Source organism: Alexandromys fortis, unplaced genomic scaffold (assembly GCF_014885135.2).
Source record: "Alexandromys fortis isolate MF-2015 unplaced genomic scaffold, M_Fortis_MF-2015_v1.1 scaffold_92, whole genome shotgun sequence".
Taxonomy (NCBI): domain Eukaryota; kingdom Metazoa; phylum Chordata; class Mammalia; order Rodentia; family Cricetidae; genus Alexandromys; species Alexandromys fortis.
The window spans coordinates 4,274,732-4,288,081 of record NW_026067972.1 but is presented as its reverse complement, the minus strand read 5'-3'; the positions used below and the strand labels follow the sequence as shown (position 1 = coordinate 4,288,081).

General features: G+C 51.4%; 1 protein-coding gene across 2 annotated transcripts in view; it reads right to left on the bottom strand.

Annotated features, from left to right (window-relative positions):
* The window catches only part of Shb (SH2 domain containing adaptor protein B), a 109,879-nt gene extending 98,024 nt beyond the window's left edge, over positions 1 to 11,855 (bottom strand). For both annotated transcript variants that reach the window (XR_007594256.1, XM_050155871.1), the window contains exon 1: positions 11,027 to 11,855. Coding sequence is in view for 1 of the 2 variants with exons in the window: in XM_050155871.1 (XP_050011828.1) it covers positions 11,027 to 11,722 (696 nt within the window). In the remaining variant the exon portion in view is untranslated. The remainder of the gene's footprint in view (positions 1 to 11,026) is intronic.
* Positions 11,856 to 13,350: the final 1,495 nt, after the last annotated feature.

Genomic DNA, 13,350 nt, shown 5'->3' with positions numbered 1-13,350 from the left:
CCTAACGGCTGTCAGGCTGGCCTACTGTTTAATGTAAGTGTTACATACAGTGAGTGCACTGAACTAGACAGATACTCGGTGGCCTCTTCAAACTACGGAAATGATCAAGAGTTCAAACATCTGTCCTTTCCTGGGTTTAACCCCCTACCTCTAAACACATCTGGTCTGAATCTGGTACTCCAGCATGAATTCATTAATGTCACAGCCCCATAACAGACATGGAAGGATAAACTAGGAGCTAGCCGAAGCTGGGAATAAGACAGGCCTCTGAGTGAGAATGCAAACACCTGGGTTGAGGGGACAGGAAAAAAAAAAAAAAAAAAAAAACACAATGAAGGAAACGGAAGAAATTTGTGAATACTATTTGCGCTGGATTTTGTTAAAGTGTTAAAAAGTGAACGTGCAGTTCCTACACTTTCCAAGGTCTCATCCATCCTTCACATTCAAGTGATCCTACCCTTCTATCTGGAAGTCCATTTTCTCTGTCGCTGTAGCCGTCTTTCATGTGGCCTCCTTTTCTTCCTGCATTCCCACTTTCTTTTGCAGCCCCAGACAGAGGTTCCTGTGTCCTCAGGAACCCCTAACAAAGCCAGTGGCCACACATCTTCCCAGCTACTCAGTCAAATCCTAGCAGACACATTGACTTTTTTCTTGCCATTCATCTGTCAGAAAACCACGGGTCTCTGCACCTCCTGCTGAAGGGCACCCAAGTTCCAATGGCCTGTCTGTCCCCTCCACTCAGCCAAATCCAAGGTCTCTCACTCAGCAGGCCAAGTGCTCTACCCCTGAGCTACATGCCAGCACTGAAGTAATCTTTAAAACCTACATCAAATTATTCAACAACTCTGCTCAGAACCTTCTATTGGCTTCCTAGTGTACAAGTGAAAGACCTACCCACTTACAGGAGGCTCAAGGTCTCTCTGTTCCACACCCCTTGGAGCTGACCTGGCCCGCCCAAGGGTGTTGACCTCCGCACTGCCCCTTGAGCAGCCCTGCCAGCTCCTGCCTCCCCCTCTTGCCTGGCCCTTCTCTGGTACAGCTCGCAGCATCTGGCCTTTCAGTAAAGTACCTTCTAAACTCTACCCTACATCTTAACCCTAGGGGGAATGAGGTATTCATATTTAGTGCAGTTCTATTCCTACCAGCTACACAGAACAGCACCTAGCATGTAGCATTTGTTTTTTGAGACAGAGTTTCTCTATATAGCTTTGGATATGTCCTCAAACTTGCTCTATAGACCAGGCTGGCCTGGAACTCAGGGATCTGCCTGCCTCTGCCTCTGCTGGGATTAAAGGCATACGCCACCAGCGCCCGCCAGGCAGCACGTAGCACTTCTAAGCAAGAGCTACTGAATGAATAAAGAGAATACATAAACAAGGTCATTCCCATTCCAGCTGGAAACTTTGGGTTCAGCCAGCAAATCCTACTCAGTGAACCTCCACTCTCCAACACACACACACACCTACACCTGTCAAGCCACTTCTCCCTTCTGGACCTTGGGAGCCCATTAGTTACTGTAAGCGCCTCACCAGCAAGGGCTGAGTCACTCCCCAGGGTCCTGACTAACCCTTTCTCCATCTCCAGGACACCCCCGCCACACACACAAGCTCCTTTCCCTTCTAGCCTGATGGGAAATCCAGCGCTCCCCTTGGAGAAAACAGAAAGGAACTGAATGACCAAGAGGAAAAGTCAGTCCTTCCTGGCTCAGCAATGAGAAAGCTCACGCTCCTCAGGAAGTCAGTACCTCTGAAAGTGAAACATTAATAGAAATATTACTGGAAAATACCAAACAGGAAGCAAAGGAAAATTCCATTGTGGAAGCAAGGTCCTCAGTCCATGTTCCTCAATGGTCTCAGCAAAGCGCTTCAGAATCAAAACATAGGAAGAAACGGAACTCAATCAGGCTGTCACCCTTCCTGCCAACTCAAGCTCTGGCCAAGTGGCTTCCCCACCCTGGCTTAGAGGGCAGTGGCCTCAGAAGACAAGGCTGCCAATCCAGCTAGAACTTGCAGAAGGGCAGGGCAGGCCCTGCTCCAACTCTCCATCCGCAATCTGGGAATTCAGCGTCTTCCCTAAAGTGGGTCTGAGAAGCCAGTGAGTTACAGGCATAAAAGTGACCATTGTGCTGTGGAATAATTACAAGATCACAGTACCAGTCACTTTTATGGGGTACAGGGAAATTACAGAGTAAACGACAAACAAAGCAGACTACTCGGTGTAAGATGCAATTGGAGGTTAGCACAGTGGTTAGAAACAGACTCTGGACCCAGTTCCAAATCTCATCTCTGCCTTGTACTAGCAAAATAAATAAAATGAAAATTATAGTAGCACATACATCAAAAGAGGGCAGTGAGAAGAACTACATATAAAGCACACAAAACAGCAGGTGGCATGCAAGACAACCGGCTAGCATGACCACGCAAACTCCCTTAGCCACAGTTAACTACTCTTTCTCTGCCCAAACATCTCCTCCTCAGAGGAGCCTTCCTGGCCTTCTCTCACTCAAGGCCTCCTCTCGCCGCCTCAGTTCCATGGTGCTGTCCAGACCACCCTCTCTGCAGGGTCACTCTGAGCTCATTCAAAACCTGTTTCCATATCACTTCTGTCGTGCAGACAGGTCTGTGTTCCAGGCTTTGGTTACTGTGTTCTCCAACCATGCAGCAGCCCCAGCTTTCAACTGTAAGGCCACAAGTCTCAGGTTCGATTCTGGGCTGGGCGTATACAGAAACCATGCAGAGGTCACAGAACCACCTCGAAAGGTAGGTCTCTCCTTTTACCACGTGGGTTCCAGGGATCAAACTCAGGTTGCTAAGCCACCTTTTGGGCCCCAAGTGCAAGTTGTTTTTTTTTTAAAAAACACAAGTTAAACTCAACCAGAGGAAGGCTTGGCTGCAAGACCAGAGGAAACCACACCTGCTTCAAATTTGCCTTTTAAAGCCAAGGTTATAGGACAGCAATACTTTGGGAGCAGGGAGAGGACAGGATCAAGTCTCAAGGTTATGCCCTAATCAGTCTTGTTCCAAGAGTGTCTCATTAGTGAAGACGGTCACCTGATCTACTTTTACGAAACTTAAGTTCTTTCTTGACGCGGGGAGAGAGAGGTACCACCAGCTTTCACCTTAAAGCAGCACACACACACACCCTAGCCAATCCTTCGGGGGAAGGAGGTCTGGTGTCAGAATGAGAAGACCTGACAATTATAAGGCACACGTTTTGTGCAGCTGTCCTCTGGGACGTGCCTACCCTGTGTGTGGAATTTCTCTATAAAATAACTCAAGCACAGCATTAACATCTCCTTTATGGAGTTCAGCAGTGGACAGAGAGGGGGGAGAGAACCCAGCTGTGGTTTTGGAAAAGGAAGGAAGGGAGGCAAGAAGGTGACCATTCGGTGCGAGGGAGAAGAAATACAACCATCGCAGTGCACAGCAGGGCCTGACCGTGCCATTTAAACGGGGAAAGAGTGGGCCAAACTAGTGAAGAGCGCACGCGTAGTGGGCTCAGTGCACAGGCGTGCACCTTGCCCTGACACTTGGAAGCTGTGACACGAGGTTCATCACTAACTGCTCCATACCTCATCGTCTTCATCCACAGATGGGCCCACAGTGCCTACAGCAGAAGAACAGCCCCAGATTCCAACCTCAGGAAACTTCATGGGCTTCTGCTCTTTTCTGGAACCCCATCCTGCCATCTGAACATGTGCTGAAGATGACTCAGTGAACCCCATCAAGACCGAAAATGAAACTCAGTATTTGATGCCTAAGTAGAAACCTACAATCCATGGGCCAGCTGCCTGGCTTTGAAAATAAAATTTTATCAGAACACAAGTATTCCTTCTAATATATTCTTTAAAGGCCACTTTTAGCTGCAATGGCAGAGCCAACCAGCTGCAGCAGAGGCCACCTTGCTCTCAAATCTGAAAACATTTACTACTGACTCTGGCCCTTTAAGGTTGGCTGACTTGTAGTTTAAAGCCCAGGAGGCCTGAGAGACCTGCGATGGAGCAATAGCTGTTACAGTGTTTGGACCTAGTACCTATGATGCCTGTGAGGACTTTGGGACCATGGAAGTGGTTAGAACCAAGTCTTCTGGGGCATTAACACTGGAAACGGCTTTGACAGCCATCACTTCTCTCATGAATGGGGAACCTGTCCTCAGCAGAACTACAGCAATAAACTCTAGTCCTAACCTTTCCCAAAGAGGACTTTTTAAGGACTGGAGAAGATGGCTGTCAATCAAACAGCAATGGCTGACATTCTGACCCTGGCTTCCATTGATCCTGACTAGTGATTTCTGTGAAAAAACAAAATGTTAAGTCGACTCCCCTCAGGAAGGCCCAGAGATCAGTTCTGTCAACTGTGGGGCCCCTCTGTACCTGCCTATCAGGCCCACCACCCTCTGCATGGCAGCGTGCTCTTTCCTCCCTTCCCTGCTCAGGCATCTCCATTCATCCCTCCCCAAGAGTCAGCTCAGCTAGAACCTTCCAGCATCCCTCCTTCACCTGCCAGCATTCAGGCCTGTCCAGTCCTTGGCACATGCCTCAGCCTTTCCATAGGTTCTGTCTGATACTGGCTCGGGCTTGAGACCCTAGTGTCCTTGTTCATTTCTTGATACCCAGGGGACATTGTCTCCAGAACTTTCCTTGGATACCACAAAGTATATATAGGAGCTTAAGTCTCCTATATAAAATAACATAGTAGGACCGGTGTGATGGCACACATCTTTAACCCAGCACTCAGGAGACAAAGGCAAGAGGATCTCTGTGAGCTCAAGGCCAGCCTGGCCTACATAGTGAGACCCTGTCTCAAAAGAATAAGCAAATAAAATTAAGGCAAAAGGCACAGCGATATTTGTCTTTCATGTATATTATGTCCTGACTGGCAAACTTTTAAGACCTAGCCTGGCGGTGGTGGCGTACGCCTTTAATCCCAGCACTCGGGAGGCAGAGGCAGGTGGATCTCTGTGAGTTCGAGACCAGCCTGGTCTACAAAGGGAGTTCCAGGACAGGCTCCAAAGCTACAGAGAAACCCTGTCTCGAAAAACAAAACAATGAAAAAAAAAAAACTTAAAAGACCTAATACAAAATAATACTACATACATACATACATAGTTACACAAGTGTTTATTTAGGAATTAAGATTTTCTTTCAGTTTGGAGTGGGAGGGAATTCAAGGTACTGGGGATTGAATCCAGGGCCAGGTTGTTGTGCAAAACCTTTTTCAGAGATTGAAACATTCCATCCTTCAGGAAGTTCCTTCAGCGGGGAAGGTTAACAATTCAAACTAGCTTCCTGAAGTCCCTGAAACTGACCAGACTCACTAGGCCACTCCCTGCCTGAGTAAACAAGAAAGCTAAGAGTTCCCCTAGGAAGGAGGGAAGCTGAGCTGGGAAGCCTCTCAGAGAGGAAAAGCTGAAAAGACTGTGCTGTGTCACACACTAGTACATGCTAGACAAATATTCTGCCACTAGGCAACGCCTCAGCCCTCTCTTTTTTTCTCACTTTTCATTTTCTGTTTTGTCTGCATGCTATCTGTGCATCCTATATGTGCCTGGAGCCAGCAGACACCAAGAGAAGGCATTGGACCCCCTAGGCCTGGAGTTACAGATGATAGTGAGCCCACCTTTCAGTACCATGTGGGTCCTGATAATGGAACCCAGGTCCTCTGGAGAGCAATGAGCACTCTAAACCATTGAGCCATCCATCTCTCCAGACCATCTTTTTACTTTGAGAGAAAATCTAACCTGTCCAGGCTGACCTTGAACATACTCTGAAGCTGCCCAGATAGGTTTTGAATTCATAATCCTTCTGCCTCTACTTTCAGAGTAGCTGTAAATACAGACCTGGCTTTCCCTCGCCCCATCTCTGAGTGCCAGGTGGTTATGATTAAGCTATGACCAGACAGCTACAGAGCCCGGACACACAGCCTTCTGCACCTGATGTACCTCTTCAGCCACACTTACTTCCTCTAAATTCCCCCTGCCTAGCAAAGAGCTCAGAAACTGCTAGGTGTTTTTTTCTTTTTTTCAAGTTAAAAGTTATTATACTGTAGCTATGGAAAACCTGTGAACTCAACTCTGTGGATGCTGACAATATACCAAGTGTTGGTACACATTAGCATGTATTTTAAACCTGGCAAAACTGATGTCATGATAAATCTTGACTTTCCCAGGTGTACTGGAAACACCATTTAATTATGACAAAAGAAACACCACCAGCAGAAAACATAACTGGATGAGACTGGTTTGGCTGCAGCCAAGGAGACCCACAAATAACTAACTGGATTCCCCACCCCTCCCCCACCCACCTCACTGTCTTGGACCCGGCTGTAGACTAGGCTGGCCTTGAACTCACAGAGATCCTCCTGCCTCTGCCTCCTGAGCGCTGGGATTAAAGGTGTGTGCGCAACTGACTTTTTGGGGAGCAGTGTCATTTTTTCCCAACAGCATGACTGAAGGACTATTAGCTCTACCTACACCAGACTACTACCGTTCTCTTTCCCAGGAGCTCAGACCCTTATACCACCCCCTCACCTGAAATATATTACAGTTGCACCCTAATTCTGAGCCATCTCCTCCAGATGTATGGTTCTCAACTTGTGGGTCATAACCCCACAGGGGTCACATATCAGATATTTACATTGGGATCAGTAGCGTAATTACAGCTGTGAAGTTTCAATAGAATTGTAAGGTTGGTGCCACCACAACGTGAGGACCTGTATTAAAGCAGCACTAGGAAGGTCCTAAGAAACATCTCCTCCCATGCAAAAACTCACCTGGGAGAATCAAACTGAGGCCCCCACCCCACTTCTCCTATATTCTCACCTCTCATTTCCCAAGAAGACCCACTGCTTAAAGGCTCTGGCTTCCAAAAGACACACCCTACAATGATGCTTCCTACAATGTCGTCTTACAGTTGTCAAGAGTATATGCACACACTGTTTGACACAAAAGCCCCGTTACAGCCTACAGTCATCCCGTCCTGCTTCATACCTCTGCCCCCAGTGTCACCTTAAATGTCTGCTTCCCAGATAAAGACCTCCCCAAGTTCTCAAGGCAAAAGCCCCAAGGGGGAAAATGATGAAAACTTGCATCCACTTCCTCCAGCAGCTCAGACCAAAGATCACTGCACCCTTAACCTCAGACTCCTTTCCCAATCAACTGGCTCTTACCCCATCTCTGAGCATAGAATGCTGGTTGGCTAAGTTATGTTAGGGAGACTCTGGAACAGTGAAAAGTCTCTTTCCCAAGGGAGCAAGTGGATGTGCTCCAGGACTCACTCGCCTGGAGAACAGGATGACATCGTGTACAGAAAGGAAGAGGCAGATGTCGAAGGGCAGGAATAGGAGGACCCCAAAGCTGAACCATGGTGTGAGCAGCACATGGCTGCACGGACCACCAGCTCCATTGCACGACACAGGAACTCTCGACTCAGATTTGGGGTTAAAACTGGACCCTGGCACAGGCCAGTTCTCTAAGGCGACAACGGGAGGCTAGGCTGCCCCAGGCTAAGTAGGGTTCTCTGAAGCCACTGGTGGAGACTGAAGACAGGCTCAGGATGTTCAGGGGATCACAGAAGGTCTGGTCTTCCAAATGCTGTCTGCTAGAAATAATGTGAAAACCAGACGGCCTTCTGACTGACAGATGGGAGGTACTGGCCACATACTGAGTTGGACATGTGCACCTGCAACCTGGACCCAAGTGGTCCTGGTAAGTAAGAGCCATCATGGCATCAGGCTCACGATTCTCAAAGTGGGACCCAGGAGCAATCACTCAGACACTTGTTAAAATGCACTCTCAAGGATCCCACCAGAACTGTAGAGTCACAAGTTTCAGGAAATGAGCCAGAACAAGAAACACGATGGGGAGAGGGGCTGTTTAAATGCTGTCTTCCAGCCATAGCGTGGCCAATGTACTCGTAAAACTCACAGCAACTACAGTTACCCACAGGAGACATGTACAAGATCAAGCCAGTCAATAATCCTAGCACGGGGGTGGGGAAACCCATGAGGCTCCACCCCTAGCTGAGGAGCTACTGGCAACTGAGAGCTGTTGAGGATAGGGTGGCCCCTGGTACTTTGCCCATGCCCACACAGGAAGCACTAATCGGACTCAGGAGGTGATTTCTTAAAATAGGAGATTAAGGTAGGAGAAGCTGTTGTTGGGGAGGAAGATACAGAGAGAGACTGGAAAGTTAGGAGTGGATTTCATCAAGATACAGTAGTATATATGGGGGCTGGAGAGATGGCTCAGAGGTTAAGAGCACAGGCTGCTCTTTCAGAGGTCCTGTGTTCAATTCCCAGCAACCACATGGTGGCTCACAACCAACTATAGTGCCTTCTGTCATGCAGGCACACACGCAAGCAAAATACTGTATACATAGTAAATAACTAAATCTAAAACAAAAATAGTATATGTATAAAACTGTCAAAGAAAAAATAAATGTGCAGCAGGTTTTTGGTTTGTTTTTTAAAGAAATTGCAGAGGAGGGGGCTGAAGATGGACGTTGCTTCCTGGATGGAACTGCTTGTTTATCATGTACCAAGTACTGGGTTCAATTTCCAGTACTGCATAAAACTAGAAGGTCCATGCCTGTAGTCCCCACACTTGGGAGGTAGAAGCAGGAGAGTCAGAAATTCAATCCTAGCACTCCAGGAGGCAGAGGCAGGCGAATCTGAGTTCGAGGCCAACCTGGTCTACAAAGTGAGTTCCAGGACAGACAGGGATACACAGAGAAACCCTGTCTTGAAACACCCCCCCCACACACACACCAAAAAAAAAAAAAAAAAAAAAGAAACTGAAGCCCATCCTTGGTTACCTAGTAAGTTTAAGGTAAGCATTCTTTGAGCCTTGTCTCAGAAAATAAAATTGCAGGACTAGATGTCCAGTAATGTTTTAGCCAGCCTTCCAGGGACACTCAGTACCCCTGTGCTAGCTAGTCTGCGGCCTTGCAGCCACTCCCTTGCTGCCCCCTTTCCTCCTGATAGAAGGAATATCTGGTAACTTCCTCCCTTGTCTCCCAAGACAGACAACTCTTGAAAGATCAAAGGTAGTACAAAAGAGGAAAACCAACCCAGAGAGAGTTTCATGGAAAACGTCAAACCCTGCCACCATACAACCCAGTTTACAAGACCAGGGCCCTGCAGCCCCTCCAGGGTCCTCTCCGTCACAGCCCCAGATTCTACCTGCAGTCCTCTAAAGCGGCAGACAATTCACCAGCTACCCACAATCACTACTGGCTCCAGTTCAACAATGGTCCTGCCTCAGAGGTGCCCTCTAGAAGCCCCCATCACAGGATGGCCTCTGTCACAGCCCTCAATACAGACATGCACAGGACAGGATTCCCCTTCCAGTACCTGTTAGAGGAGAGCTAAGACCCATGGGAAATATTTGGTAACAATGAAGCCAAGTATTAGATACACTTGAAGTTTCAGTATCATTACTAAGCATTTCGAAGTCTGAACACTAATTGAGAAAAAAATTAATATAATTTTGAAAGCCACCAAAAAAAAAAAAAAAACAGCGAGGAGGCTGAACCAACTAGCAGTAGGAGAAAGAAAATCTACCCCCTGTGAGGTGGTCTTCAGCAACAATGGTGATTGGGCTGCAAACCTCTGAAAAGCTTCCTCATAACTTTCAGATGTAAAAGCTCCAGGTCCTCCCAGTGGGCAACCAAACCAAGCTTGACCACTACGAAGCTGCAAGAGCCTCTTTCTTTCCTAAAACACTAACCACAACCCTCAACCAGGACATCTGTCTCAGCAAGGACATCTTTCTCGCCCCCTTGCTGGGCGTGCAGTCACAAGGGTTTCCAGTCACTGTCAACCAAGGGTGGCATCTTGGGTGCTTGGGAAGTCCCGGAGCACAAGCTTTCAAGGTGTGTGCTCACACCATTCCCGGGAGCACTACACTGCTTCACACTGCACGCACCGCACCATCCATCCTGGACAGACAAAGCAGGAGAAGTTGACCCCAGGGAGAAAACCAGGCAAGAAAACTAGAGGGCACCCCCCAACTCATCTCTCCCATAAAATAAGAAAGAAGCCTTGCCAAGCACCAGCTGACAGGTAGAAAATGTCTCCCTGTTTGGAGATCCAGTCTCCACCATCCCAGGCAAAAGTTTGAGCTTCCAAGAAGAATGTGGGGGAGAACCCAGAGCAGGGGCCTGACAGCCAAGCAACCCTGCCCTAAGGATCGAGATCTCTCGCGGGACCTCAGATTTAATCAAAACACTGCCTCCACTAGTAGACAGAGCAAGTGTTTTATGGGGGAGGGGAGAGCAACTCCGGAGTGTGAAGAGAAGGAGTAGAGGGGCCTTGGCTGTAATTAACTCTTGCTAAGAAGCAGGGGAGACTGGATGCCTGATTGGCAGGGGGTTACCACAAAGGCCTCTCGTATCTGAGATTGTACTATAGGGATGGAGTCAGGAGAGAGGATGGGGTGGGCAGAGATGGGTCTCCTTTTAGCAGACCTCCTCCGGAGCTGGGGAGAGGAGGTAGGAAGTGCCAGATCGGTGAGTTCTCTGGGAGGACGGACATTTAGACCGGAAAAGCCTGCGTGGGGGTTCCCAATACCGCTCCAGTACAACAGGCCGCTTGGCTTCGGAAACCTGGCACGTAAGAGTGCGAGGTTCAGAAACATTCACATAAACACATTCAAGGAAAACTATAACCCAGAAAGTCCCTTTCCTGCTCTGGACCTCAATTCCCCTCTATATCTGGGAGGGGGACCACCACACAACCCTGGGGTAAACGAGCAAATGCTCTTTTAGGCCCGCCAAAGCTGACTTTACTCGGGGAGCCGGAAGGGCTGGCTGGGTCTGTCTTCTGGGTAAAGCTAGGCGGGGTGCTCTCGCTCAGGCTGTGGGCTCGGTAAGGAGGCGTTTAGGGAGCAGTAGCCAAAGAGACGGAGTCAGACCAGAATGCGCGCCGGAGCCTTGACTCCAGGGTGCCAAAGCAAAGTTGACTCGTAGGGCTTGGTTAACGTGGCAGTGCCTCAGCTTCCCGTGCCCATCAGTAGCTTCGGGTCTTACCTTTTCTTTCTGGCCGGCTCCGGTCTCCTCGGAGGAACACTTGTTGAGCAGCTTTTTGCCTCCGCAGGTCGTCGGGCTCCAGGTGCGGCCGCCGGAGCACACGCCTCCCGGGGGATCCCCCGCAGCACCCGCACTCTCCACTTTGATAAGCCGGTGCTTCGGGGAGATGTATCGCACCTCGGCTGGCGTGGCGGGCCGCCGCTCGCTGCTGCTGCGGTAGAGGTGCGGGGAACCGGAGGATGAGGACGAGGACGCCGCGGCGCCCGCCCCCGACGCCGCGCAGCAGCAACCCGCAGAGCCCGACGCCGCCGAGAAGGCTCTTTGGCTCCCGCCGGGCTCCCCGCCGCCGCCGCCGCAGTAGTCCAGGCGGCACATGGCGCGCAGTTTACGCAGCGACGAGCCCGGCCCGTTGTACGGGTCCTCGAAGTCGCGCTCCTTCTGAGCGCGGTAGGCGCGGATGAGGTCACTCGTGCTGCCGCTGTCGTCGGGCAGAGAGCCCGACGAGGCCGAGAAGCAGGCGGCGGCCGACCCGCAGGACGCCGAGGAAGCCGAGCAGGCCTGCGGCACGGCCTGTGGGGGCTGCTCGCGCCGCTCGCCCCGGCGCCGCTGCTCGCGGTAGTCGGGCCTCGGCGGCTGCGGCGGACTCTTGGTCTTGCTGTTGCCCAAGCTGAAGTACTTGTTCAGCCACTTGGCCATGGCGAGAGGCCGCCTAGGGCCGCGGCGCGCGAGCCCCGTCCGCCGCCGCGGCCATTCGGGGGGCAGCGCTGCCGCCCAGTCCCGCAACGCCCCGGCCCCGGTGGGGGGCGTGCGGGGTCTCCGTCGCCAAGTTCAAGTTCTCGCAGCCGCCGCCTCCTGCTGGCCGCCGCCCGGCTCCGGCCACTGCCGCACAGTCCTCCACCCGCGCTGCTCTCCGCCCGAGCTTCGGATCTCGCGCCCCTTACGGGCGCGTCTCATAGGGTCCCCGGCCTCAAAGAGCGGAAGGCCGGGTGCCCCCCGCCTCTCACGCCCGCACCGAGCGCGCCCCCCCGCGGAGCGCGCCCCTGCCCCGTGCGAGCCGCGACCGGCTGAGGGCTTCTCCAGAACGCCGGGGCAAGCCCGGTCCCGCCGTGGGTCGGAGAGCAAGCGAGCGATCGAGAGACGCGGCCCGCGCCCGGGGTTGCCCGCGCGCCCCAGCCCGTCCCGGCGGCGCCTGCTGCTACCGCTGCCGCCGCCTTTGCCGCCGCCTCCCGAGCCGCCGCGTGTGTGACACTCGGCCGCCAGAGCCCGCCCTGCGCCGCGGCTCAACCCCGTAGGCCCCGCCCCTTCCACCGAGGCCCCGCCCCCGCTTGCGGCCGGGAACCTCCCCCGCAGCACGAGCCACCTCCTGCGGCTGCCTGGGCGCCAGCACCCGGGTCGTGCCCGAGGGATCCCGTGTCCTGCCACTTGGCCGGCCCTGCCTCCCTCCGACTGAGACTGTGGCTCTCCGAGGCCAAAACTGTCTGTGCAGTTCCCGGGGACCCGGGACCCGGGACCCGGGACCCGGGACCCGTGCACCCCAGGAATAGATGCCCAGCGTTGGGGTAGTCGGCTGAGTAGACCAACACACGGTTCCTCTAGTTGACAGAAACGACCGTGCGGAGGAGATGCCCTTAACGAAAGAATGTGAGTCCCTTTTCTTTTTAAAGGGACAGAGACTCCGGTTCAGTTTCTCCGGCGCCGGGTCTTTGAAAGACTCTTTATGTTAATGAGCATATTAGCAATCCAGATGACGGATGCAGACGCGATAGGCGGCTGGGACCCGGCGGGGCACCAATCCGGGAGCAAGGCTAAGGGGAGGTCGAAATGTTTGCTTACCTTTTCACCTTGCAGGAAGTGGGGCTTTAACCCTGTTCACTGCTAGCCTAGTGGAACCAGCTATGTAAACATTTAACGCTTAAGGTTGCAGGAGCTGGCGAGGCTCTATTTGATTCAGAGACAATTTTACAGATGGAGAAACTGAGTCCCCGAGGTAGATCACACTGATGGACTTAGATACCAGCCCTGGGTTCTGGTGGCTCCATAATGATGTGACTTAATGTGGCTATTTCCCAAATGTGAGGAACCGAGACCAAAGGTAACTTTTCTTGGGGTCTACTCTCAGAGAAGGTAAACATGATCCTTGCCAAGACCAAAATTCTTACCTGAAAATAAGGCACCTGCCTTGTAAACCTTAATTCTATTTGGAATTTGGCTGGGCACCACCTCTCCCCATATAGCTTAGGGCTAAGATGTGCGTCCCTGGGAGCTGAGACATTCCTTAAGAGTGCTGATTTGCCAAAGTAGCCCTCTGTACCCATAATCTCCAT